This window comes from Nyctereutes procyonoides, unplaced genomic scaffold (assembly GCF_905146905.1).
Source record: "Nyctereutes procyonoides isolate TBG_1078 unplaced genomic scaffold, NYPRO_anot_genome, whole genome shotgun sequence".
In the NCBI taxonomy this organism is placed as follows: domain Eukaryota; kingdom Metazoa; phylum Chordata; class Mammalia; order Carnivora; family Canidae; genus Nyctereutes; species Nyctereutes procyonoides.
Genome location: NW_026575146.1, coordinates 76,687,310 through 76,714,968, shown reverse-complemented (window position 1 = coordinate 76,714,968; position 27,659 = coordinate 76,687,310). Strand labels below are relative to the sequence as shown.

General features: G+C 54.1%; 1 protein-coding gene across 2 annotated transcripts; it reads left to right on the top strand.

Annotated features, from left to right (window-relative positions):
- Positions 1-149: 149 nt before the first annotated feature.
- Positions 150-27,248, top strand: NECTIN2 (nectin cell adhesion molecule 2). 2 transcript variants are annotated; one of them, XM_055310384.1, is made up of 9 exons: positions 150-462; positions 10,787-11,182; positions 13,751-14,047; positions 14,821-14,938; positions 15,416-15,564; positions 22,159-22,312; positions 25,196-25,259; positions 25,398-25,484; positions 26,142-27,248. In XM_055310384.1, exons 1-9 carry the CDS (start codon positions 366-368, stop codon positions 26,403-26,405), a joined length of 1,626 nt encoding a protein of 541 aa, XP_055166359.1. In that variant the 5' UTR covers positions 150-365; the 3' UTR covers positions 26,406-27,248. The 2 variants fall into 2 exon arrangements, with proteins under 2 accessions (XP_055166359.1, XP_055166361.1); XM_055310386.1 differs by lacking the exons at positions 22,159-22,312; positions 25,196-25,259; positions 25,398-25,484; positions 26,142-27,248 and adding an exon at positions 19,093-19,822.
- The last annotated feature ends 411 nt before the right edge of the window (positions 27,249-27,659 follow it).

The following is a 27,659-nucleotide window of genomic DNA, read 5'->3' as shown; positions in this document are numbered from 1 at the left end:
GGGGGCAGAGCGCGGGACGGGGCGGGAGTAGAATCTGGGGAGGTCCAGCGTGGAATCTCAGAGGGGGCGGGACAGGCGTGAGCCAGTGGGGCCGAAGCCCAAGGTCGGCTCCGCGGGGGGCGGGGGGGAGGGAAGGGGTGGGTCCTGTGACGTCACCGAGTCCGAGCTGCCGGAGAGAAGCCTGGGGCCGGGGGCGCCGAGCGGGGAGAGCCCGGCCCCGAGAGCAGAGAGCCGCGAGAGTAGAGCGGGCGGGAAGCGGCCGGGAGCCGGAGCCCCTCAGGCACCTGCTCGACCGCCCAGCGATCGGCGCTCACGGAGTGGCCCGCAGGCCCCCGCCCGGGCCCAGTCCCTCCCGGGGCCCCCCCATGGCCCGGGCCGCAGCCCTCCCGCCGTCGAGATCGTCGCCGACGCTGCCGCTCTTGCCGCCGCTGCTGCTGCTGCTGCTGCTGCTCCGGGAAACCGGTGAGAAACCGGTCGGGCAGCCGCCCACCCCCGCGCGGACCCCACCCCCTCCCACCTTCCGAGCGTCTTCCCCGCTCCACTCCCAGTTCACGGGCCCCCTCTCTCGAGCCCTCTTCCAGGCTGGCCCCTACCGACTCCGACCGGTTTCTCTGCAAGCCTCGCCCCCCATCACCCTCCTTTATTTCAACTCCCCAGCCTACGCCGGACTTCTCGCCGCCCCCTCCCCCTTCCTCAGATTCTAACACCCGAAGGGTTAAATCCCAGGCTCGCGACCCCTCCCCACCTCGCAGCACGCTGTCAGCCGGATCTGGGGTGTAGTCTCCGCTTACCCCCTCAGGCATGTGGGGAATTCCTGCCCGCCCTCCCCCAGCGGGAGGGTCGCGGCGTGGAGGCCGGACCATCCCCATCTTCCTTCTCCCAGGGCTGGGCGTCTCCGGCCTTGCGAGAATTGAGGGCAGGGGGCCAGGTGCCCAGGTCCTCTAGAAGGGGGCCGGGAGCTCGGACTTTGGGTCCCTTGGAGGGCGACCTGGGGAAGGGCCTGAGGACTCCAACCCTGGGCCTCGGGGAGCTGAAGGCTCTGACTCTTGGGACCCAGAAAACAAGGGGCTGGGGCCTGGCTCCTTGGCCCCGGAGAAATTAGGACCTGGGGGGCTCTGTCTTCTGTGTCCCAGGCGGAATGAAGGCTAGGGTCCTGGTCAGATTGGGGGGGCAGGCAGGGCTCAAACTCGGTTCCAGATTGTGAGCGGGGGCCTCTGTCTCCTGGGTCCCGGGTAAAGTCGGGGGGCCGGTGGTGAAAGAGGCTCTCTCCGGTGGACGTCGGATTTAATTGTGAGCATTGAAATGTCTCCTGAAATCAAGATATAAATGTGGGCGGGGGACCCCGTTCCTGGCTACTAGACGTAATCAAGGGCCACAGGCTCTATGTGGAAGCTGGAGCTCGGTCAGGGGTGTCCCAGGCGGAAAGAAAGGCCGGGTGCCGCAGGCTGGGACCCTTCCCTTGCCCTGTGAGCCACTGGCTGGGACGTCCCTGGGGAAGTTTACCGGTTTCGCTTTAGCTGAACCCCGGCGGGAGGGGCGGGCGCTCTCCAGGCTCCCGGTTGCGGACTCCGGGTTTCGGGACCTTGTCTTTCCTCTGGTCGCGACCTAACCTTCGGAGCCGCCGCGGGGAGGGGCGGAGGGAGGGGGTGGACGCGCGGAGCCACCGCCCTAATCCCCGGCTTCTTCCTCTACTCAGCCCACCAACCCCCTCCCGTTCTCCTCAGACCCCTTGAGGGAGGGCGCAGCTCTCAGGGGAGGGAGGGGCTGGGAGGAAACAGGTAAGGGAGGCTCCGGCCCCGCCCCTTGCAGGTGACCGGGCTGTTTATTCCCAACTCTGGATATTGGAGTTTCCCAAGGGTTTGCCCAGAAAGTGTCGGCGGGGGCCTGGGAGCGTGGGGGGAGGGGGCCTGGGGGGAACTCTGGTTACCCCTTGACTTCATTTTCCCCAGCATGTCTGAGTTGTATCCCAGCCTTCATCCAGAGCTGCCTTTCCCTTGGTGTCAGAGATAGGGAGATGAGGTCAGAACCTGCCACTTCTGGAGGAATGCTGAGAACCCACCTGACCTTGAGCCAGGCTTTGACGTGGATGCAAGATCTCGTGCGGGGATTGTAGATCTCCCTGGGAGACCCATCCTGTTCCTGTTCCCATTTTTCAGATGGTGACACAGAGGCTTCAAAAGGGCAAGCCTCTTTCCCAGGGTCCACAGCCAGTCCCCAGGAAGCCGGACTGCAGACTTCAGAGCCTTTCTTGGCTCTGCTCCACCGGGTGCCTCGGAGCCTCCATTTCCTCCTTTAAAAAAAAAAAAAAAAAAAAACCGAGATAGTAACCCCTTCCCTGCAGGGCCATTGAGAGGATTCAGAGGTCCTGCTGATCCCATGTGAAAGCTCTTAGCACCTGGGGGAGGGGGGCCTTCCCCCTTCCTGACCTCTCTTCCTTGAGCCTACACTCCCTGCTTTTCTCTCTGCCTCCCTCCCTTCCTCTCTCTCTCTCTCTCTCTCTCTGTCTCTCCCCTCTTCATTTCTCACCTCTCTCTCTGCTCCTCTGGCTCTCTCGGCTCTCACAGAGCTCTTCCCCGCTTTCCTTTCCATCCTTCTCTCTTTACCTGTCTCTAGCTCCTCTGCCTTCCCCCTCCTTGGCCTCTGTGGATGGAGGGGGCACCACCTGGGCCTCCAGCTGGGTCCTCCCCAGCTTTCACTGCTTATCCTTGTCAGCCCTGCGGCCCCACAGTAGTGGAGGGGGATGGGAGGAGAGGGGATGGCGGGCCTGCTGTCTCTTCTTGTTAGAGCAGGGGGACTGGACAGCAAAGTGGGGGTGGGTCTGCTCACAGGCAGGGGGGAGGGTGGGGGGAAGGGAATGCGCGGAGAGGATAGAGATACAGAGATGGGGACAGAAGCCGATGGAGCATGCATCTGAAACAAATTTAGGGATGAGGTCAGAGACAAACAGGAGAATGGAACGGGAGATGGGGAGACGACGGAATTACACAGCCCACAGGGGTGGGATAGAGAAAGGCAGAGTAGGGGGAGGGAGCTGGACAGAGACACCAGGATCAGGGCAGAACAGCCTAAGGAGAGAGACCTAGAGGTTTGGTGACCTGCTGGGGATCCCAGCCATCAGTGATGGAGATGCCATGACCCAGGGAGGTCAAGGCACAGGTGAGCCTCAAGGCCAGCGGTGTGTGGGGGCCACAGGGAGTGGTGGACATAGGAGGGACAGGGAGTCAGGCATGCGGACCAGCTCCTCCGCCCCACCAGGGATGCTGTTACATTTTTAATGTCCCAACGATGCTGAGAAATAGAGCAGGAGGGGGAGGAGGAGAGAGACCCAGCGAGATGGCCCGGGCACAGGGAAAGGGTGTTAGAGAGTGAAGAGATGGGCAGAGATGGGGAGACCTAGGAAGTAGGGAGGTACCGGGGTCAGAGACCCTGAGAGATGTACCCCCGGAAACCTCAAGAGATTAGAGACCCCAGGAGTCCATGCAGGGAGCTGGATTCCGGAGATGAGGAGACCCAGACCAGAAAGCCTGGGCTCTCAGGTGTCAGACAATGAGGAAAGAGGATACGAGAACAGCTAAGGATGTGGGCGATCTTCTTGGGCTGGTGAAAATGTTGAGATGGGCTGCAGTGTGACGGAGACCCCAGCCTGTGAACATACTGCCACTGAATATGTAGCGTATGAATATACTAACACCGCTGAACTCTGCCTTGAACGGGCAGATTGGGTGGTATGGAAATCATGTCTCAGTAAACCTGTTGGAGAGAATATGAGAGACACAGAGAGACCAGAGACCCCAGGAGTCAGACAAGTAGGGACAGATTTAGGGCCCAGGAACCAGATGCAGAGAGAGACACAAGAGATCAAAGCCATGACCTACAAGAGCCTGTGGCCAGAGTCTCGTGGCCAGAAACATTTTGGGGTACATGTTGACTGGGCAGAGGTGCTTCTTTCTGTCTGAGGGGCTCAGCCAGGAAGAGCAGTCCTAGAGATTCACCCCCAGAAATAATAGACCCCACAGGGGAGGTCTTCAGGGTTGTTGAGCCCCTGCAGAAAGGCAGGGAAATCTTAGCCTGGGAGGGAGTGATAACCACTGAGAGATGATGTGGAGGCAGGGAGGTAGGTGCAGAAATCCTGGGCACAGCCAGAGAGCCCCATATCCTGGCTGCTGCTGCTGCTCAACACCCCCCCCCAACCAAAACCGGCTCCCGGATGTCCGCTGTGGGGGTGGGCACTGTGATTAATGCAATTAATTAATTAGCAAGGTGGCTGAGGCAGCAGCTGAAGCCAGTGCCCAGAGCACGCTGGCCTTCAAGGGCCTGCTGGAGTCCTGCCGCGCCCTACAGGGCAAGTCACAGTGTTTATGGGTCAGGAGGAGGTGAGCCAAGCCCTGGGGAGCCAGCCAGGCAGGAGCCCAAGCCCCCAGCCCCCTACTCCTCCGGGATGCCGTAAGTCCCTATGCACACTCTGTGCCTTGATCAATCCTTCTGCAGATCTCAGGGTCTCAGGCTCTGTGTCTGTCCCTCACAGTTTCCTCCTGGGCTCGCACAGTACCTGGGGGCTGCCCCCACTCTGCTACCAGAAAGCCTGCAGGCCCAGGCCACAGGGAGAGGAAACGTGTCTGGGGACCCAGCTGATTCCTCATTGAAGCTGTCGCCAGTCTGGCTTGCTGATGAGGGAAGCGGAGGGAGGTCCATGTTCACAGGGCCATGCTCTCCCCCACTGCGATGCCAGCTACGTCCCAGCCAAGGTCAGGGCACCGGCACCCGCCCAGCAGCATGCTGGTCACTAGGATTCTAATTCCAGGCCAGCCATCCTCCTGACTTCAATTCCCTACACCTAGCACCTAGAACATCTCGGCATTGGCCCACCCCTGTGCCCCTAACTCCCATAGCCTGTCAGCCTTGTGCCCCAACCTTCCCACTTTTTTTTATTTATTCATGAGAGACACAGAGAGAGAGAGAGAAAGAGAGAGGCAGAAACATAGGCAGAGGAAGAAGCCGACTCCACGCAGGGAGCCCGATGTGGGACTCGATCCCGGGACCCCAGGATCATACCCTGAGCCAAAGGCAGACACTTAACCACTGACCCACCCAGACGTCCCTCCTTCCAACCTTCTGAACTTTGTTCCAATCTGGCTCATCCTCCCTCCTAGTCCCAACCCCCGTGTCCCTGCCCCATCCCATTCTAAGGGCTCTTTGAGAAACACACACCTCGAGGTACCTGGGTAGAAGAGGAAGCAGCAGCACACACCCAACCCTGTTCTTGGGTGTAACTCTCCCTGCTTCCCAGTGACCTCAGGAAAAAGCCCAAACTCATAATTTAGCCTCAGCCTGTGTAATCTGGCACACCACTGATACCCCACCTTCATCTCATTCATTCATTCATTCATCATATTTATGGAGCTCCTACTGTGTGCCAGGCACCATTCTCAGCTCCGGAGCTACATTAGTGAACAAAGACCTCTAGCCCTGGGCCCTGATGTTCTCGTGGAGAAGACATGTCAGGTGCCTTGAGAAAAATGAAGCAGGGCCAGGGGGGGTTTTGTGATCATCATTATGGTGCTCAGCTGAGCAAAGACCTGAAGGAAGTGAGGGGGGAGCTGTGGGGACAAGTGGGGTAAAGCATTTTAGGGTGAGGGAACAACAGGTGCAAAGGCCCTGAGGTGGAGCTTGCCTGACATGTTTGAGGAGTAGTGGGGGGGCTGGTGTGGCTGAAGCAGGGTGAACCCAGGGGACAGGGTGGGAGGTGAGGTCAGAAGGAGGATGTGCAAAGATCATGCAGGGCCTTGTGGACCAGTAAAAAGGTTTGAGTTTCTTTCCTGAGTGAGGGGAGCCCCTGGATGCTATGGATCTTTAAGCCATAGAATTTGTTTTTTTAAATCATCCTACCCTTTTTTTTTTTTTTTGAAGATTTATTTTATTTTTGAGAGAGAGAGCACAAGCAGGGTGAGCTGCAGGCAGAGGGAGGGGGAGAAGCAGGTTCCCTGCTGAGCAGAGAGCCTGACATTGGGCTCCATCCCAGGACCCCAGGATCATGACTTGAGCCAAAGGCAGATGCTTGACCGACTAAACCACGCAGGCGCCCCAAGCCAGAGGATTTTAGAACCTCATTCATTCAGCGAATATTGAGCATCCACTAGGAGCCAGTGTCTGTTGTAGACACTGAGGACATAGCTTGTGAGCCTAACTGGGCAAAGAATCTCCATGCCGGTGAAGCTCTAGGGAGTTGTGAAAATCCAGGGTGAAGATGAGAAGTGCTCTGCAGAGGAGATGGGGAGCAGGGGGAGGGGCGCGGGGCCCTCTGGGACAGAATGTTGGGGATGGAAGGTCTGCCTGAGGAGCCTACCCCACAAGAAGCTAAGAGTTTTTTTAATCCTCCGAAGTGGGCAGTGCTGAGACACTACCCTAGATCCGGGAGGACAACCTCCCTCAGAAGATACAGGCAACGTGCGATCATAAGGACTCCCTTAGAATGAGAAATCTGAGTCCCAGATGGGACCCAAGGGTGGGGGTGGGGGTGGGGTTCTCTGGACCTGAGCTCAGTTTCCCTTGAAAAGGAATTAAGTCTCCTTCAGGGAGCCCTCCCAGCCTGCCTCTGTAGGGTCAGGCCTCGGTTCTGGGTTCTTCCCCCACACCCCATTCCCTTCAGTCTTCCTGGCATCCTTGATGATGCCAATTGGTGCGACATTTGTCTCCCCACCACACTGTCAACTCTTGAAGAACAAGCACCTGCCTTGTCCTGTCACTCCTGCAGCACCCATACCCAGCACAGAACCAGATGTTAATTTGGTGGTGATTTTTTTTTTTTAAGATTTATTTATTTATCTGAGATGGGGGCAGAGAGAGCACATGCATGAGCAGCGGAAGGGGCAGAGGGAAAAATCGCAAGCCATTTCCTTGCTGAGGGTTTAGGGCTGAGCCCACCTGGGGCTCAGCCTCATGACTCTAAAATCATGACCTGAGCCAAAATCAAGTTGGATGTTTAAACTGATGAGCCACCCAGGTGCACCCACTTGGTGGTATTTATTGAGCGCCTACTCATGCCAGGCCCTGGCGGAGGCTGTGGGGATACAACAGGGAACAAGACTGGCACCTCGTCCCCGGGGGCTGACTCTCTAGCCCCCAGCACCTCTGTGCTGAGTTGCTATTGCATGGACTTGCATGGGATGGGAGCCAATTCCAGTTCGTCCCCAGCTCCTGGCCCCCAACACTAAATCCCTTCCAGTTCTAAGGCCCCCTCAAGGGGTCAGCCTCCTGCCCTGCACTCAGTGGCTCCCTCTCACCTCGAAGGAGAGGGCCTAACTCCTTGGCCCCAGCCTCCTTGGCTCTCTCTCAGCTCCCGAGGTCGGATGGTTTTTCCTGACAGAGTGCCTGTCCCTCCTCACCCAGCTAGAATGGGGCAGAGCTTTTGGGAGCCCTTGTCCCACACTCAGTGCCTTTGGAGGCCAGGTGGGTGAGGGGTGCTGGCACCCGAAGGAAGAGGCAGCCTTTCCTCTGGCTCTGCCCAAGTAGTGACCCGCCTCCCCCCACCCCACCCCCCAGGAGCCCCATATCCTGATTTTTGTCTGGATTTTGACATTTAATCACCAGACCCTTTGGCCCGCTAGTAGATGATTCTAGTTCATGTTTGAAACAATGCTGTGTGGGCCAAAAGTAAATACAAGTGAAGCCAGACTTGGCCTACGGCGGGCGGCTGACGACCTCTGTTTGACTCACCCGTGCCAGGCCCTGCAGAGCACCGATGGAAACAGATCGTTGCCTGGGATCATCACAGGGGACCCTGTGGGAGGGTAGCTTGAACATCCTCATTTTACAGATGGAGGAATTTAGGCTCAGAAATATGGTCGCCCCCCTGGAAAGGGACTGAGCCAGCAGGAAACCCCTGGGCAGCCTGCTTAGGGGTCCCCCACTCTAGTGTGGCCTGTTCAAAGGGGGAATGCCCCTTTCCCAAAATGTTGCTCTTGGACTATTTGGGGACACACGTGCAGATTCCATGAGATGATATATCTATTATGCAGTGGTCTTTTTTTTTCTTTTTTAAGATTTTATTTATTTATTTGTGAAAGACAGAGAGAGAGAGGCAGAGACACAGGCAGAGGGAGAGGAAGGCTTCTTGCAGGGAGCCCGATGTGGGACTTGATCCCAGGACTGTGGGATTCCAGGATCATGCCCTGAGCAGAAGGCAGATGCTCAACTGCTGAGCCACTCAGGCACCCTTTTATTACACAGTGGTCTTGACAGTTGGCCTCTTTCCAGGGACTGGCCCTGCTTGTGGGACTACCTTCTTCCAGGGGGACTCTCTCATTAGGGTCTCTTGTTTACATTGCCTGGGTTTCTGTTTGAGGCCAGTGGCTGCACATGCTTCCCACCCCCCTTCTTGGTTGAAGACGGCAGGGCAGCCATTGCCTCTCCTGAGACAGGTCTTGTGTCCTTGGCCTTGCCTCAAGGCTGAGTGTCAAGGGCCACTTGTAATTACTTACCTGGCCCGTGTTTATTTGACAAACATTTCCTGTTTCCTGTGGCCCTGTGCTAAGTGTTCCACAAATATTCTTCAATCTTTATAACAACCCCTAGGAGGTAGGCCCTATGATTATCCTCATTTTACAGCTGAGGAAACCAAGGCACAGAGAGGTGAAATGACTTGCCCAAAGTCACACAGGCAGAGCGTGGCAGAGCCAGGATTTGAACCCAGGCAACCTACCCTCAATCACCAGGCCGTCCTGCCTTGCACAACAGAGTGATATTCCCCTTTATTCTGGTTTTTATTAAAAGTGAGAGGGGTACGTGGATGGCTCAGTGGTTGAGCGTCTGCCTTTGGCTCAGGTTGTGATCCTGGGGTCCTGAGCGTCTGCCTTTGGCTCAGGTTGTGATCCTGGGGTCCTGGGATCGAGTCCCACATGATGCTCCCTATAGGGAGCCTGCTTTTCCCTCTGTCTGTGTCTCTGTCTCTTTCTGTGTATCTCATGAATAAATAAAATCTTAAAAAAAAAAAAAGTGAGAAAAGAAGGGGCGCCTGGGTGGCTCAGTCAGTTAAGCGTCCAACTCTTGGTTTTGGCTCAGGTCCTGATCTCAGGGTTGTGGGATCCAGCCCTGTGTCAGCCTCTGTGCTCAGTGTGGAGTCTGCTTGAGATTCTCTGCCTCTCTCCCTTGCCCTCTGCCCTTCCACTTGCTCTCACATGCTCTCTCTCTTTCTCTCATAAATAAACAAAATCATGTTCTTTTAAACAAGGTGAGAAAACAACAGATAAGTGAGAAAGAATGGGAACAACCCCAGTGTCCCAACTGATGAGCAGATCAATGGAACATGTTGCATCCAGACAGTGGAATATTATTTGGCCATAAAAAAGAACAAAGCACTGACACATGCTATAATTCGGCTAAACCTTGAAAACATGATGCTAAGTGAAGGAAGCAAGTCACAGAGGCCACATGGTATATGATTCCATTTATATGAAAAGTCTAGGGGCCCCCTGGCTGACTCAGTTCATTGGGCGTCTGCCTTCGGTTCCAATGGTGATCCCAGGATGCTGGGATCGAGCCCCACATCGGGCTCCCTGCTCAGTGGGGAGCTTTTCCCTCTCCTGCTACTCATGTTCTCTCTCTGTCAGGTAAATAAAGCTTAAAAGGGGGGGGGGGTACCTGGGTGGCTCAGTGGTTGAACGTCTGCCTTCAGCTCAGGTCATGATCCCAGGGTCCTTGGATCAAGTCCCACATTGGGCTCCCCGTGGGAAGCCTGCTTCTCCCTCTGCCCATGTCTCTGCCTCTCTGTGTCTCTCACGAATACGTAAATAAAATCTTTTTTTTTTAAAAAAAAAAAAAGATGGGCCAAGAGGGCTATAGGTTTTCTAGAAAGGTGAGAGAAAGTATATATAATTCAATGCAGAAAAAAGTGAAGGTTGTCCTTTAAAAATTTAAGAATTTATTTTGCGAGAGGCTTTTTTTTATTGATTTATTATTTTTTTTTAATTTTTATTCATTTATGATAGTCACAGAGAGAGAGAGAGAGAGAGAGAGAGAGAGAGAGAGAGAGGCAGAGACACAGGCAGAGGGAGAAGCAGGCTCCATGCACCGGGAGCCCGACGTGGGACTCGATCCCGGGTCTCCAGGATCGCGCCCCGGGCCAAAGGCAGGCGCCAAACCGCTGCGCCACCCAGGGATCCCTATTGATTTATTTTTGAAGGAGATTCTTTTTTTTCTTCATTTTATGTTTAAGATTTTATTTATTTATTTATTCATGAGACACACAGAGACATAAGCAGAGGGAGAAGCAGGATCCCCGCGACCGAGCCAAAGGCAGATATGCTCAGCCATTGAGCCACCCAGGTGCCCCTCTTTAAACATTTTACAATGGAAATTTTCAAACATAGAGATAGGGGTCAGTTGGAAGACCAGCTCAGGAGCCTCCCTCCCCTCCTCCCGCTAGACTTGACAGTGGGCTACATTTTGTCACATTGTCTTCATGGCTTTCTCTATAGCTTGTCTTGGTTTTGCTGACCCATCTGGGAGTTGCAAACATGACCCTTCAACCCTGTATCTTCTAAGAAACAGGAATGCTGCATGGCTACAATTTAATCACCATGCTTAAGAATAGTAATGAAAATTCCAAAATTGCACATAATCTAGTCCAGGCTTCTGTATCCCTAGTTTTCCTCAAAATATGTTTTCTGGATGGCCTTTTTGGAATTGGGACCTCCTGAAGGCTTCTGTGTGGCATTTCGGGCCCCGCCTGGCCTGGAGGTGTCCGGGTCCTTCCCCCACCTACCTATCTCTCTCTCTCCTTTCTCTCCAGGAGCCCAGGATGTGCAAGTTCGAGTCCCATCCGAGGTGCGGGGCTACCTGGGGGGCACCGTGCAGCTGCCATGCCACCTGCTGCCTACAGGACCTGAAGTCCGAGTCTCACAGGTGACGTGGCTGCACGTGGATGCAACCGGAGCCAGCAGGAGTGTGGCCGCCTTCCACCCTTCGTATGGTCCCAGCTTCCGCAGCCCACAGCCTGGCAAAGAACGGCTGTCCTTTGTCACCGCTGGGCAGAGCACCGGGACCAGGCAGGGCACAGAGATGGAGCTGCGAGATGCCACCCTGGCCCTCCAGGGACTGACAGTGGAGGATGAGGGCAACTATACGTGCGAGTTTGCCACCTTCCCCAGTGGCACCAGTCGGGGGGTGACCTGGCTCAGAGCCATAGGTGAGCAGGGCAGGGTGGGAGAGGCGCGATGAGGGAAAATCCCCCTTGTGGATCTGTTTCTCTCTCTGCTTCAGCTGTAGTATTGACTTTCCCTGTGGTCTTCAGTCAATTAGCAAATATCCGTGAAGCACCTACTGCATGGCTGATACTGTTCTGCACGTGGAGGCTACGACAGGGCGCAAGACATTCAAAAATTGATATTGAGCACCTTCTATGTGCCAGGCATTCTTCTAGGCTCTAGGAATAAAGCAGTGAGTAAGACAGAGCTCCCTGCCCTACTGGGGCTTACCCTTCAATAAAGGGGTGCCGGAGCACAAATAGCATCAGTAAGAAAAATAGGAGTGGGTCAGGTGGTTATAGGTGCTATGGATGCCGGAGGGAGGCAGGTTACAGTTTTGGGGAGCAGGGAGGCCTGGTGAAATCCGAACAAAAACTAGAAGGAGATGAGGGAGCCCTGTAGGGCTATCTAAGGGAAGAGAATTCTAGGTAGAGGGAACAGCAAATGCCAAGGCCCTGAGGCAGGGTGCATTTGAGGAAGAGCAAGGAAGTCAGTGTGGCCAGAGGCTTGTGAATAAAGGGAAAGTAGGAGGAGACAAGGTCAAGAAGATGATGGGGGACACAGGTCACAGGCAACCTCATGGACCACATGAAGACTTTGGCTTTTGCCCTGAAAGAACAAGAACTCTAGGAAGTTCTGAGCGGAGGACAGGTGTGATCTGGCTTTGGTTTTCACAGGCTCCTTCTGGCTGCATGTTGGGGACAAGGGTGGAAGCCCAGGGACTACAGGGTGGGAGGTCATGGCAACTAGAGCAAGGGGAGGCGATTGGGGTAGCAAGAAAGGGTAGGATTTTGGAAATACGTTAGAGGTAATGCCAGGGAATAATCAAATTAGTAAACAAAGGGAACACCAGGATGTTGTGATACTGAGAGTAAGGGACCCAGGGGTCCCCTTTAGACAGACTGGTCAGAGAAAGCCTCTTAGTCAAGTCCTGAAGTATAAGGAGTCACCCTCGGACATATGCCCTCAAGCAGAGGAATGGGTGAACAGCATATGGAAAAGTCAGGATGCGGGAGCGAGCTTGTCATGTTCCAGGAAAGGAAAGGAGGCTGGTGGCCAGGGCTTGAGTGGCCCTCAAAGGGACAGAAAAACCAACAGGGCCAGATTGCATGGGCCTCCTGGGCGAGAGGCGAGGCAGCTGGACTTCATCGAAGGCAGACGCAGTGGGGATGGGGAGGACCGTGTGGGGTAAAACCGCCTGGCTCCAGCAGGAGGGTGGGTGACCAGCATAGCCGCTTGACACAATGGGGAAGACTTAGGAAGGGCTTTTTTTTTTTTTCCTGGATGATGCTATTTCTTGTTAAATCTTGGGCATTTGCCTGGGGTCCCAGCTTCCCCCAGCAATGACCCAGAAGCCACATCACTCTGGACACAATTTTCCTTCTCTCAGCTCCAGTGAAAGTCTCCTTTTTCTAAGGTAAAAGGCTTCCTTTTTTTTTAAAGGAGCCTGAGACCACAGTTGTTTTGCATAATTCAGAGCAGATCTTCACTGCACTACCCCTCACAAAGGTATGCAGAAAGCACCTGTTTCACACCAGGGAACTCCTGGGGCAGGAACACAGAACAGCCAAACCTTAGCTTTCATGGAGGAGCAGGCGATATGAATGCCCCTAAACGGAGAGCCAGATGTCAGGGAAGTTCCCTTGTGGAAGTGAAGCCCGGATCTGGAGGAGGAGAAAGAGCAAGCCAAGGAGAAGGGGGGCCAGAGCATTCCAGGCACATGGTCACCAAGATCTTGCAGTGGGTGGGAGCAGGGGCCCAAGGGGGCATGGGGCGGGTGCCTGGAGCCATCAGAGGACAGATGGCCAGGTGACCAGAGAGGATGTGGGGAGGAACATGATGAGCTCAGGAGAAACCCAGAGAGGTCCCCAAGGCAGCCAGAGCTTTGAGACAGAACCGGACACAGTCCAGCTATAACTGCAGATTATTCCTCCTGGACATTTTACTATTGTTTCCCACCCAATGTCTTTCCATGTTTTCCAGGAAGATGGGTGAAAAGGGCAAAAAATTTCCAGCTTTGGGAATCTCCACAACCTTTATCCCACTTCCGGCACCACAATCTAGTGGTGATTACAGGAAAGAAGTGGAAGGCCTTCTGAGCTGGACCTTTGAACCACATTATTCTGCTTTGACTTTTTGGAAAAAAAAAAAATCTCAGCCTCTTCCAGGCTTTTGGACACTGTTTCTACTTTTCTGATAGAGCGGGACAAAATAATATCATGGCACCCACTTAGCCACAGGGAGTGCCAGGCCCCGTCCAAAGGGCTTTATATACCAATTTGTTTAATCTGCCTGACAAACCCTCGGGGGTGGGCATTTTAATTCTCCCCACTTTATAAAAGGGGAAACTGAGCCGAGAAATGGCTTGTCCAAAGCCATACAGCTGCTAAGAAGCAGAATGGGATCTGAGCTCGGACTGTCGGGGCTTTAACTGCTCACTTCCATGGGTGAGGTGTCCGTCGAAGGGTCACAGGTGAGGAGTGACGCACCCCTTCTGTTGCTCTCCCCAGCACAGCCCCAGAATCACGCCGAAACACAGGAGGTCACGCTCAGCCTGGACCCTGTGCCCGTGGCTCGCTGCGTCTCCGAGGGGGGCCGCCCTCCCGCCCGAATCTCCTGGGTCTCGCCCCTGGACGGGGAGGGCAAAGAGAGCCAGATATCAGGGCCTGTGCCTGGCACGGTCACCGTCACCAGCCGATTCACCTTGGTGCCCTTGAGCCGAGTAGATGGGGTCAAGGTCACCTGCAAAGTGGAGCACGAGAGCTTTGAGGAGCCCATCCTACTGCCTGTTACCCTCTCCGTGCGCTGTGAGTGTATCAGGATGCGACCGCATCCCCAGTGTTGTCTACACTGGCTTCTCTAGGGCACTGTATACACTATGCTTACGCGTTGTCTGCATTAGCCAAATTCTGCACCGCCTTCCTGCCTATTGTCTATACTGGCTTCCCTGGGCAGCATCTACACCCTGCCCTCTCATTGCCTACGCTGGCTTTGCTAGGCTCCCTCCTTCCTGCCAGGCGGTGGTGAGCTGGGATGGGTTTGCAAGGGCCAATTTTAGACATCTTGTCCCGATCCCACATTCAGCGAAGTGACATTGACAGCTTGAAATCGACCATTGGGGAGTATTTACAGCAAGGAAATTGGCAAACACCCGAAGACTGCCTATATCGACACCCCCAGTATCACCCCAAGAGGCTCCCCCGCCGCTCTCCCTGTGGACCCTGCCAGAGAGTAACTTGACCAGCTCTTCTTCACCCTGTCCAAACACAGCCTAGCCCCCAACTCAGCATTTTCTACACTAGCTCCCCAGGCAGTGCCTTTGGTTAAACCAATTCCCTCTGCGGCTCCCTCAGACACTGCCTGCATTGAACAATAACCTCCTCAAAATGATCCAGGCAGCATGCCTGGACAGTGTCTGTGCTCACCCCTGCAGAAGTAGCTCGAACTGATTTCTGCCAGGTTCCATGGGTCTGCTTCCTGTCAACCCACCTCATTTCTTTAGGATTCTCATGTCTCTGCTGATGTATCATCCCTTCTGGGACTCTCCCTGTCTCTAAGCTAGTTCCCCCATTTCCCCCAGACCCTCCTGAGGTCTCCATCTCTGGCTATGATGACAACTGGTACCTTGGCCGCAGTGAGGCCACACTGAGCTGCGACGTCCGCAGCAAACCAGAGCCCACAGGCTATGACTGGAGCACGTGAGTCCTGGGTGGACCTGGACTCCCAGGTCTGAGGAAGGAGGGGGCTGGGGGCTGGAGACCTGGGTCTGAGGGAGGAGGGGCTGGGGACCTGGACACCTGGGTCTGAGGAAGGAGGTGCTGAGGGCTGGTACCCTTGGTTCTGAGGGAGGAGGGGCTGGGGGCCTGGACTTCTGGGTCTGAGGGAGGGGGGGCTGGAGGCCTGGACTCCTGGGTCTGAAGGAGGAGGGGCTGGGGGCCGGGACCCTTGGTTCTGAGGGAGGAGGGGCTGGGGGCCTGGACCCCCGGGTCTGAGGGAGTTGCAGCAGGGACCCGAATCCATGAGTCCTCCAGAAGGAAAGAGCTAGCAATATAAGGTCTTGAGCATTAAGTTTTATGTCCCTGGAGCTTGGACTGTGATGGCTGTGTCATGAATGACCAGGCCTGTGTCCCCTATGGACCCTGATGCGTCCCCCCCATGGACCCTCCCCCTTCCAGGACAGCAGGGGTCTTCCCAGCTTCAGCAGTCGCCCAGGGCCCCCAGCTGATCATCCACTCGGTGGACAGACTGGTCAACACCACATTCATCTGCACAGTCACCAACGCTGTGGGCACGGGGCGTGCCGAGCAGGTGGTCCTCGTTCGAGGTGAGTGGGTCTTGGAGATTGGGTCAGCTCCCCAAGCGTTCCTCCCTTCTGGGTTCTGGGGCTGTGTTGGGGGAGGCTGTGCCGCCGGCCTGGGGAGGGGTTCAGACCCGCCTCTCCAATGAGAAAGGAGGTCAGCGTGGTTTTTCTCTCCTGCCTCCTGTGGGATCTGGATTGGGATGACAGGGTAGGCCTGGGCAGAAGAACCAGGAGGATGAGGCCTCTGCTGAGGGCTTTCTAGAAACTAGAGGCCTGGAAAGGGTGTCCAGGAAGAGACCCAGGGACAGTGCCCCAGGCTCCAGTTGGAGAGACCTATCAGGCAGCTAGACAGACACAAAACACATTTGCATACTGATTTCTTACAGTGAGTGCTGGTCAAGTAACGTTAGGAAATTGTTTTTAGTGTGTGTTGGAACACATTTGTGTTCTTAGAGGGGTATTTTGGAAATGGCGGCTAAGGTGTTGATGGGCCGAAAGTTCTCTGAGTCTCCCTGATAGGAACTCAAACCCAAATAGGCCCCAAGACAGAAGAGGAAAAAAACTAGGCCTGTGGCACCGGCTGATGGAAATGGGGTCGAAATCCCACAACTGTACACCCATGCACTTAGAGGGAGGCAAGGAATATTACAAGGCCATGTGCCCCGATTCACAGACACGTGGACCCCAAAGCAGGAGACAGAGTCCCTTCCATGTCACAGCCAGCGTGACCCACATCTGCAGAGACATATTCTGTGCTTTGAGATGGCATTGAAATCAAAACAGAAACTCACCCCTAAAAAAAAAAAAAGAAAGAAACTCACCCCTAACAACCCATGCACTCAGACCCACTGTCACCAAGACACGGCCCCCAAGAGGGCAGGGACACATGCTGGACAAAGCCAGGTGACACCTGTCCAGAGAGACAGTTGGCCTGCCCTCAGCAAGGCTGACACACTCAGGTGCCAAACACACACCTCTGGAGGGAGACACCAGCATGCAGACAGGCCGACAGCGGGGAGACCCCAGACACCAACGCTGCCACACGCAGAAACCATCAACTCACGCACAGATGCTGAGAAAGAATTACTCAAGGACATTCTCAGAGGTGCACACCCTCCGAAACTCTCCAGAAACCCAGTTTCTTTCAACATATCGTCATCTGACAAATATTTGTCAAGGGTTCCTCTTTGCCAAGCACTCTGTCCTCGATGTTAGGGATACAATGGTGAACAGAGACACAGTCCCTGCCCTCGAAGACACACCCAGAGGATGGTCAGCTCCACCCACCCCAGCAGGACGCCCAACTGGAAATACATCCCCTGAACCTCTACCCCAGATACACACCCAGCAAACTCGTCTCCCCGTCCATGCTTGGTCAGGAGGCACCTGCAATGGGTGGAGCCCGCAGAACACAGATGCCGTCATACCTGAGGTTCATCGGGGAACACATGACCGTAAAACCATGGACACCCCCTAAAACCCCTTAAAACACACAGAAATCCCAGGGATATCCCCCCTCCGGAAACCTTCCCCCTCCGGAGAGGAACACACCAGCTTCAAAGTTAAGCCCTCCATCAATATTCGCCCTGTAAGATACATATTCAGTGTCAGGAATTGGGGTGTGGTGGGGGGCAGAGGGGAGTAGTGCACACAGGGTCACACCCCTGATTGAGAGACTCAGCTCACTGAAAAGGCCCCCTCCTCCCAAACTCCCCCAAAGGTAGCCACAGAGTCACATCTAGGCAAAGGCACACACCTCCAGAGGGACACCAAGAGAAGGGGGCCTGTGCTCTGAGGACCCTAGACACCCAGTGAGGGAGGTGGATGCCCCCGCAGAGCCTCCCCCAGACACAAGACTCACATGTCTTGAGTCACGTCCCAGGGGTCTCTGAGACACGTCACGTTCCCACATGCACCCAAGACATAGCCCAGACATGCAGTCATACACCAGTGGTTTGAGGTTCACATTAGTGCAAACCATAGGTGTACAGATGGTGCCACAGGCTAGACATCGCCTCAGGGAGACTGGAGAACTTTTCACCCACAGGCTCCTGAACACACCCACCGTCTCTAAAATAACCACCTCCAGAAACACAGATAAACATTCCGACATGTGCTGCAACAGGTTCCCAGATGTTCTTGCTGGGATTCCCAGTAAGAAAGCTGTTTTTCACGCCCCTAACCAGGTGTATGGACATAGATGTATATTCCAGAAAAAAAAAAAAATGTTCCACAAAATAGCACTTACCCTTCATCCTTGAGATGCTTTTTCTGTTCTTTATTTTTTAATTTTTTTATTTTTACTGCTCCTTGTGAATCACTAAATTGATTTGAGAGCCCATGGGTCGTGGCTCTATTTGCAAAAAAACGCTTAAAAGAAGCGCCTGGAGAAGCAGGTGTCCTCAGGAGTCCCTCCCAAATACAGGGTGTGGGGAGGAAGGGTTTAGGTGTAAATGGATCCCCTTCTCCCCATCAGGGCTCGCATGCAGGGGTGGGGAAGGGCATGTATAAAACGGTTCCAGGTTCCACCTGCATCGATGTCTAGTCCTGGTATGGGGCCCAGACTGCTCCCCCTCCTTCATCTCTCCAGCCCCTTGCATCCTTAGCACCCCCTGACTTCCTTCTCCATCTCCCCCAGACCCCTCCCCTCCCAGCTGCTGGGCCACTGCCAGGAGCATTAGCAGAGGTCGGGCAATGGGCTTCAGGAGCCCCATTTTCCATGCTGGGGACATGGCCCAGACAGGGGAGGCAGGCCACCTCACCTGGCCCAGGTGCTCCCAGCCACTCCCAAGGCAGGAGGAGGATACCTTCCTCCCCCATCACCCTTCCCCCCTTCTCTCAAGCCTGGAGCACTTTGGAATCTGACAATCTTAAGCCCAAATCCAGCTGCCTCTTCCTGGGCAAGACTCCATCCATGACTCTAACCTCAGAGCTTTTGTGAAGATCCACCCCCCCCACCACCACCGCCCGGCACATCCCGAGTGGGTCACAAACTCAGATGCCTTCAGGGTCCTGGCAAGTGACCAGGTGACCAGGTGTGGAACCCTGTTCCGCCCCAAGCAGCCAGCCTACACCCGGCTACTGCCCATCGCCAGGTGGGAGATGAGAGATTGGTGTTGCCTAATCCGAGTTTCTTTTTCCCTTAAAGAAGTCTGGGTGGGTTTTGTGGGCTTTTTGTTTTGTGTTTGTTGTTGTGGGGGGTTTTGGTTTTGTTTTTTTGTTTTTGGTTTTGGTTTTTTTTTTTTTGGTGAAATCGCCTGGCTTTTGAATTGTTAGCAAGTTTGATTTTTGAAAAACCCCGTGCAGGTCTAAGGAAGCACATCTGGGGGCCACCAGTTGGCAACGCCAACACCCCCTGAGCCCCATACAAAGTGCCCAGTGTGTAGCACAGAGCAAATGGGTTCTCCCTCCCCTCCCCCTCCTCTACCTTCTGCCCAGAGTCACCTCCCCTGTTTTCCCATCACTACCCCTGTTGTGTCCTATGTATCCCCCCGGATGTGTCCTCTTGACCTCGTGTCTCCCTTTCTCTCACCCCTCCTTCTCTCTCCTCAGACACACCCCGGGCCTCTCCCCGAGACGTGGGTCCAGTGGTGTGGGGGGCCGTGGGGGGGACACTGCTGGTGCTGCTGCTTCTTGCTGGGGGGTCCTTGGCCTTCATCTTGCTGAGGGTGAGGAGGAAAAGGAAGAGCCCTGGAGGAGGAGGAGGAGGAGGAGGAGGAGGAGGAGGAGGAGGAGGAGACAACAGTGGAGGAGGATCCTACGATCCAAAAACTCAGGTGTTTGGGAATGGGGGCCCAGTCTTCTGGACACCAACCGCCCCTGGTCCCCTGAAGCCAGACGGCAAGGATGAGGAAGATGAAGAGGAAGAGGAGGAGAAGGCAGAGGAAGGTCTCATGTTGCCTCCACCCAAGGCTCTCGAGGACGACATGGAGTCCCAGCTGGATGGCTCCCTCATTTCACGGCGGGCGATTTATGTGTGACCCCGAGATAGACAGAGACAGAAACAGAGCCAGCCACGCCAGCCAAGGGTTCCAGACTGGTTGGACTCGTTTTTCTGGACGACACTGGAGCTCAAATGCTACCTCCCACTTCCCTGGAATTGGGAGGGAGCTGGAATCACACACACTGGACTTCTGTCTCCAGGGCTGCATGGGGAAGGGGAGGCTCCAGGGGAGCTTGGTAATGGGGACCCGGAGAGGACCCCCCAGAGAACTGGTTTTTGGCTCTGGCCTGCCCCAACCCCATGACACTCAGGAGTTAATAAACGCCTTGGAGGAAAACATCGGGGGTGTCTTGTAATACATCAGACCCCCTCACTGGGGGGCGGGACAGGGACTGCTAGGTCCCAGGGGGTGGGAGCCTGATGGGGGCTAGACTTGGGAGGCTGGGGCTGTGGGGGGGTAGGTAGGGGGATCTGACTACTTGGATCATTCAAGGACATACTGCATGCCTGAGACCCCTGAGGCCAGTGCCCCCAGGAGGTGGGTGGTTGGCTTCTGGGCTTAGAGGCTGGGAAGCTTGGACTTGGGGGGCAGGGGGACCGAGGTTACCTTTCCATGTGGAATAGCCAGACTGGTGAGAGCACAGAGCTCCCCAAAATGGAACAGAGAACCTGAACTCCTGGGCCCTTTTGGGGAGGGGGCGAAGCTCAAACTTGACCTTCTGAGGTTGCTGAGGATCTTGGGAGGGAGGGAGGGAGGCCACCCTCTGTGTTCTCCGGGGGGGGGGGGGGGGGTGAGGGGGTGGGGGCTGAAGATACAGAGCGGGTGGAGGTATTAAGGAACCAGAAAAGTCTCACCTGGATGACAGTGGGCAGTGGCCTTTCTCAGTCTCCTTCCTCTTTCCTTGCCCTGGTCCCAAGGGGGTTTTCAGTGATGCAAAGGGAGGGGCTGCAGCTCTGTATCCCCCTCCTCCCTGGCCTCTACTATTTTTTTTAAGATTTTATTTATTTACTCAGACACACAGAGAGAGGCAGAGACACAGGCAGAGGGAGAAGAGGCTCCCTGCAGGAAGCCTGATGTGGACCCGATCTGGGGACTCCAGGAACATGCCCTGGGCTAAAGGCAGGGGCTAAACCGCTGAGCCACCCAGGCGTCCCTCCCTGGCCCCTACCAATTAGAAAATCTCCGAAACCCAGGCCCAGGAATAAGGTGGAGGGGGGGTAGGATGGGAGGGTGGGAGGGGCAGGGTTCCGTGCCAGTCACCTCTGCTGTCCTGAGCCCACCGTGGCCACCTCTCTAAGACGCAGGTGGAGTTGCCTCTGCTCCAGCAGCTGCTGCAGGGCACCGAGAGGGTGTGCCCCGAATGCCCCCCCTGAGCAGCCAGGTGAGGCTTGGGGAGTGCATTTCCCACCGTTATCGACTTCCACTTACTCTGCCAGGGACTTGGAGGTGACTCAGACAGATGTAGCCCCGTCCCCCTCTGGGCGTGCAGTCAACAAAAACAAGAATAACAGTACTTTCAGGATGGCTAGGTGTGGACGGAGTCAGCAGCAGCTACTGTTATTCCCCCAACCCTGGAGCCTTCCCGAGGATGCCAGGCTGTGGAGCAGGAAGTTCTGGAAACCAGGGACGCAGACATTATTCCTCTGGGCAACTCTATCTCCCCATATAAGCAATGGGGCCGACGGAGGGTGGAACCTGTGGGTGGGGCTTTTGCACACGTGTAGTTTCCTCTGGTTGTTTATTGTCTTGTCACCCCCTTGGGTCCCCCATCCCTCCTCCCCAAAATGGGAAGGAAGCACCAGCAGGCGGGGGGTGGGGGGGTGGAATTTTGACAGTCTGGCATAGGGTAGGTCCTTGAGCACCCACACTGGGCGCCCCCCTCCACATCTGGCAAACAGCGACCATGTGCCAGACCCTGCCCCTTGAAGCTCGCAGTGTAGTGTGGAAATTGGCAAGTAGACAGGTGACCTCAGGGAGTGAGAAGGGCTACAACTGAGAGGCCCAGGGGGGTGTAGCTTCTCTCAATTCCTTTTCCTGTTAGGTTGGATGAGCTACATCCTCTGCCCAGGATGACTCCATTCCCTGTAATGCATGAAGGGTTCTGATCCCGATTCCAGAATATCCACGTTTCTGTGCCTCTTAGCTCCGCCCTGTCATCTCCCTCCCCTCCCCATCTCCCCACCCCTGTTTTCCCTTCTTCTCTGGCCACATGGTCTCCTTGCTGTTCCTTCAAAGTAACACAAGGCTTCCTCCTCAGGGCTTTTGCACTGGCTGTTCCCTCTGCCTGGAATGCTCTCATTTCCTCATGGCTCACCCCCTACAGCTTCTTCAGGTCTTTGCTCAAATGTCACGTCATAGTAAGTCTCTCTCTGATGACCCTTGGGGCTCATTTCCTTACTACCCTCCCCACGCTGTTTTAACCCTCTATCCCTACTGCCACCTGGTACATTAGCTATTGTACTCACATCTGTGCTGCTGTTCTCCTTGCCTGGCTAGGACAGGTGTTCCATGGCACTGGGGACTTCTGTATGTTTCGTTAACCACCGGCACCAAACAAATGCTCAGTAAGGACTAGGGAGAGGAGGTAGGCAGGTGGGAGATGGCTTAGGAAGGAGGGCACCTGGGTAAGGAGCTTCCTCCTGGAGACCCCCTTACACTGTCCCTCTTCTTGCAGAGACCCCCAACACAGCAGGAGCGGGAGCCACAGGTGGCATCATTGGAGGCATCATCGCTGCCATCATTGCTACCGCTGTGGTCGCCACAGGGATCCTCATCTGTCGGCAGCAGCGGAAAGAGCAGAGGCTTCAGGGGGCAGAGGAGGAGGATGAGTGAGTGATGGGTCCCGAGGAGTGGGTGGAGGAGGAGTCCCAGAATCGGGGAGCTTAAGGGGTGGGAGAAACGGGGGGGAGGGGCCCGACCCTAAATAACTATGACTTAAATGGGGTGGAGAGGAGAGTTTATTTCTGTCTCCTGTAAAGTGCGGTATGATAGTGATGCTCTGTGAAGCCATCAGAGCCCAGGCTCCTGCTACCTTGTTGCTCAACTTTCACTTCTCTCAAATTCCAAGATGGCTCCCCACTCTTCTAGCACTGTCTACTTCCCTGACCACCAGATACATCCATTGTGGTCTCAAAGCCCCCATTCCTGCCATGGGGAGAGACAAATATAGGGCAGTGAGCTGCCCTGAAAGGGAACCCATCACTTTCCTTTACTCCACATTGGCCAGAACCTGGTCACATGGTGCACCAACTACAGGGAAAGCTGGGAAATGTAGTCTTTAGTCTGGGCAGCCACATATCCAGCTAAAATCTCACATGAGAAAGAAGGGGGGGGGTGGGCACTAGCCAGACTTATCTGTGTAGAGCACTTGTTCAATGCCAGGCTTGTTGAAATGCATTTTACATTTATGACCTTGATGAAGCCATCCATTCATTGATTCAAGGAGTATTTAGAAAATACTAAGAGGGCGCCCTGGTGGCTCAAATGGTTGAGCTTCTGCTTTAGGTTCAGGTTGTGATCTCTGGGCTTCTAGGATGCAGCCCTGGATCTGGCTCCCTTCTCAGTGAGGGGTCTGCTTCTCCCTCTCCCTCTCCCTCTGCCTCTCCTCTGACTCGTGCTCTCTCTATCTCAAATGAATAAATAAAATCTTTAAAAGAAAGAAAGAAAGAAAGAAAGAAAGAAAGAAAGAAAGAAAGAAAGAAAGAAAGAAAGAGCCATTTATGGCCAGGCACTAGATGTTAGGAATACAATGACGAGACAAACATTTTTAAAGTGTTTGTACACATAAATACATCATAGAAAGATTTAATGATACCCATTTCATCAAAGAGGAAACAGGTTCAGAGAGCTGAAATCACTTGCTGAAATTCATCCATCAAGTGAGCATTTTGGCAACGTGTGTGTGTGTGTATGTGTGTGTGTGTGTGGAGGGGGCATGGGTAGGTAGGGACATTTGTTAAAAATGCAGATTCCTGAGCCTATACCAAACCTACTGAATCAGAACTTTTACAAGACATGCTTGGGGGCAGTCCAGGTGGCTCAATGGTTTAGCGCCGCCTTCAGTCCAGGGTGTGATCCTGGAGACCCAGGATCTAATCCCATGTCAGGCTCCCTGCATGGAGCCTGCTTCTCCCTCTGCCTCTTTCTCTCTCTGTGTCTCTCATGAGAAAATAAATAAAATCTTAAAAAAAAATAAAAAGACATGCTTGGAATCTGTAATTCTAATAAGCTCACTGAGTTATTCTGATGCACAAGGAACTTTCTGACCCACTGTCTTAAACATCTAGTCAATTTATTTATTTTTTATTTTTTTAAAAATATTTTTTAAAGATTTATTTATTTATTTATTTATTTATTTATTCATGAGAGACACAGAAAGAGAGAGGCAGAGACACAGAAAGATGGAGAAGCAGGCTCCCCACAGGGAGCCCGATGCGGGACTCGATCCGTCGACCCGGGATCACGCCCTGAGCCCAAGGCACATGCCCAACTGCTGAGCCACCTAGGCATCCCACATCTAATCAATTTAAACCAACAACTTGCTGTCATTCTCCTATGCCCAGCCCAGTGCTGAGAGCCAGTGGTGCCTGAGATGGCCCTGGCCCTGCCCTCCTGGGGCTCACAGTCTGGAGGATTTAGACCCATCCCTAGATAATGGCAGTCCAGTTGGCCAAGGATGGGCTAGAAAAGCTGATGTAGCTGTGAGAGCAGAGGAGGCCTGGAGGGTCAAGTGGGGCTTCCTGGGAGACGCAACATCTGAGCTGGTGATTGGAGGCATAGCAAACACTGATCATGATGTACACGGGATGCTCTGGTCTGTGGGTATGTATAACAAGAGAATTTTAACATAGTTTGGAGGCCAGGAAAGCATTTCCTTTATTCATTCTATTTTTTTTAATGAAGATTTATTTATTTATTTGAGAGAGAGAGAGAGAGAGAGCGCGTGCACACTAGTGGGAGTGGCAAAGGGAGAGAGAAATTCCCAAGCAGACTCCACACTGAGCGTGGAGCCCCACATGAGGCTCAATCCCATGATCCCGAGATCACTGCGGAGCCAAAACCAAGAGTCAGACGCTCAACCAACTGCACCACCCAGATGCCCACCCCTTGTTCATTTTTTAAACAAATACTTGCTGACTCCCACGTAGTGAGTCCTGAAAACACTGTTGAGGACACAGATCTCATTTTTCCCCCTCACATTGCTCACCATGTGTGATAGTTATTGAACTGATATCAGAAATAATGTTTCTTTTTTTTTTTTAAAGATTTTATTTATTCATGAGAGAGAGAGGCAGAGAGAGGCAGAGACACAGGCAGAGGGAGAAGCAGGCTCCATGCAGGGAGCCTGACGTGGGACTCAATCCCGGGTCTCCAGGATCAGGCCCTGGGCTGAAGGCGACGCTAAACCGCTGAGCTACCCGGGCTGCCCAGAAATAATGTTTCAAATATAAACTCAGTAAGGGTCTGAGAGGGAAGAACAGTTAGATATAAGCAGATATCAGGAATCCCTAAACCTCCTGGAGAATCAGGGAGGCTTCCTGGAAGAGAAATTCATGGGATGAATAGGAGTTAGTTGTGCAAGGGGGCATGGCTGGGGGTGGGGGGGGCAGTGGAAAGGGAAATCAGGCAGAAGGAAGAGCATGTGCAGTGGTCCTGGGCTAGGAGGGCTTCTCCAGTCTGAGCCTCCACTTGACCTACCTCCTACCCAACAGTCTGGAGGGGCCTCCCTCATACAAGCCACCAGCCCCCAAGGCGAAGCTGGAGGAGCCAGAGATGGTAAGCACTTCCCCTGGAGCCCGGGCTGCCCCCACCTACACACCCACCTTTCCCCACTGAGGCTGGGGCTAGGAGGGGGGACTCTCGGGGAGAGGCCAACTGTGAGAGGGTCCTGACCTGCCTCTTCCTTCCCTGTAGCCCTCTCAGCTCTTCACTCTTGGGGCCTCAGAGCACAGCCCACTCAAGACCCCCTACTTTGATGCTGGCATCCCGTGTGCTGAGCAGGTGGGAGCTCAGGGGAGGGTAGGGGTGGGTTTGGCGTTTGGGTTTAAGGGTCAGGGATCAGCTCTAGACATAAAAGATCAAACCCTAAAGGTCACAACTCCAGGTCAGCGCTGTATCTCTGATCAGAGGGGAGAACATCGAGATGTATTTAGGATTCAGTAGGGGGAGATCGTGGTTGAGAAAGTCTAAGGACATATGGTTAGAGTTTAAAGTCACTTAGTGAAGATGGGTTGAACATCTACATCTGCCAGATACCCTGCCTGGAGCTGAGACAAAACCGACTGTCATTCCCCTCGGTGGTCTATTGGATGTCAGGGGTCAGATATTGAAGTTAAGACAAATCAAGGTTCATGGAGCTCTTTAGGGCTTAAGGTTAAGTAGTTGGAAGTCAAGATTGAAGCCAGAGGTTGATGGAGAAAGGCTTGTGGTCAGGGATCAAAAGACAAAGGAGAGGCCTAGGACTGGCAGGCTCTGGGCTTAGAGTTGGGGACAAGGCGTATGATTGCTCGTGTAATTTCCACCCAGGCCAACAAGGGATGAGGTCAGGTCTGGTTGGCATAAGGAGATGATCAAGATGTGGGGATCAAGGGGGCAGACTGGGATTCTGTATCGTGCACAGGAGATGACCTTGGGCTCTTTTTCCTTTCCTGTCCCTAGGATATGCCTCGATATCATGAGTTGCCCACCCTGGAAGAGCGGTCAGGGCCTCTGCTCCTGGGTGCCACAGGCCTTGGACCCCCCATCCTGGTGTCTCCGGGGCCACCTGCTATGGAAAGGGTTTCCCTAGACTTGGAAGATGAGGAGGAGGAGGAAGACTATATAGATAAGATCAGCCCCATCTATGATGCCCTGTCCTACTCCAGCCCCTCTGATTCCTACCAGAGCAAAGGCTTTGTCATGTCCCGAGCCATGTATGTGTGAGCTGCGATGGCTCTGGCCTCTCAGCTCCCACTTTTTGATCCTTCAACTCTCTGCCAGGGATCTAGTGCCCCCTGACCTCTGGCCAGGCCACCGTCAGTTAACAGACAAAAAAAAAACAAAGTGTGTGTCATCTGTGACTTCTACCTTGGTGACTCCACTATGACCTCTAATCCATGATCTCTGACCCAGAGAAACCAGCCATGACAACAGAAACCTGATAACCATATCTCACGTGAGGGTGGAGTATGTTCCTGCACAACATCTGATCCAAGGATTCCTAAAGATCTGTGATCTTTAGATCATACCTCTCATGTGCCGTCATCTCCGGACTCCCCCCAAATCCCCCCAAACACCCCAAACCTCCAAGTTGTCCTCAGGCAGTAAAATCTCAATAGTTCTGCTGGGGTAGGTGTTGGGGGTACCCTGCTGCTCAGACCTGAGCCCTCCAGGCAGCAGAGCCCCCTCCTCACTCTGTTCCCCAAAGGCAAGAGGGAAGGGATACCCCAGCCTGAGGCAGAGCTTCCCCATCTTCTCCCTCCTGCAGGCAGGAGTCTCAGGGTCCAGACCCTTCCCTGAGCCCCCACTACCCCAATTCCTGTCTACAGGGAATTAAGCCCTAGCCCAGGATGAGATGGGGTAAGCCTCATGCAGTATGCCTTGCCGGCCCCAGCCCTGGAGGAAGAATTTGCTGTTACTTTGAAGACTACTGAGTCCTTTTACTCCTGCCCAGTGGGATGCAACACAAACATCTCGCAGGGGGAGAGGGGAGTTGGAGGCTGGGGACACAATACTCTTTTGTAATATAGCATTTCCTACAAAAAAAAAACTGAGTTTATACTTTGACCGGATGTCAACTTGTGTCTTCTGTGGGATGTGAAGGGGGTGGGGGTGGGGACACGATGGGAGACCAATCGGGCGCCTGGAGCTGTAGGAAATCGGCAGGCTAGAAGCCAAGGTGGGTTACAGGCAAAAAAAAAAAAAGCAAAAGGGCCAAAAATATTTTTTTTAAATTAAGTGAGGGGATAATGAATAAAAAATTCATAAACCAAAAACAATGATGGATAATGGAAGGAAAGGGGAAGGAGTCCAGGGCACGGTGGTTAATGACAAGGAACGACAGTCTAATGGGTAATGGACGGAAATAAACGGAACAGAGACCGAAATGGCAGTAATTCAGGCTCCAGGACTCCGGTTTAAAGGATAAATGGCAAGTAAGGAGAGACCAAAAGCAAAATTGCGAATAATAGGAGCTCG

Coding starts and splice junctions, on each gene's coding strand:
- NECTIN2 (XM_055310384.1), top strand. CDS start 366: ATGGCCCGGGCCGCAGCCCTCCCGCCGTCGAGATCGTCGCCGACGCTG. Junction 14,048..14,820: donor TGTTACCCTCTCCGTGCGCT/GTGAGTGTATCA, acceptor CATTTCCCCCAG/ACCCTCCTGAGGTCTCCATC. Junction 25,260..25,397: donor AGCTGGAGGAGCCAGAGATG/GTAAGCACTTCC, acceptor CCTTCCCTGTAG/CCCTCTCAGCTCTTCACTCT.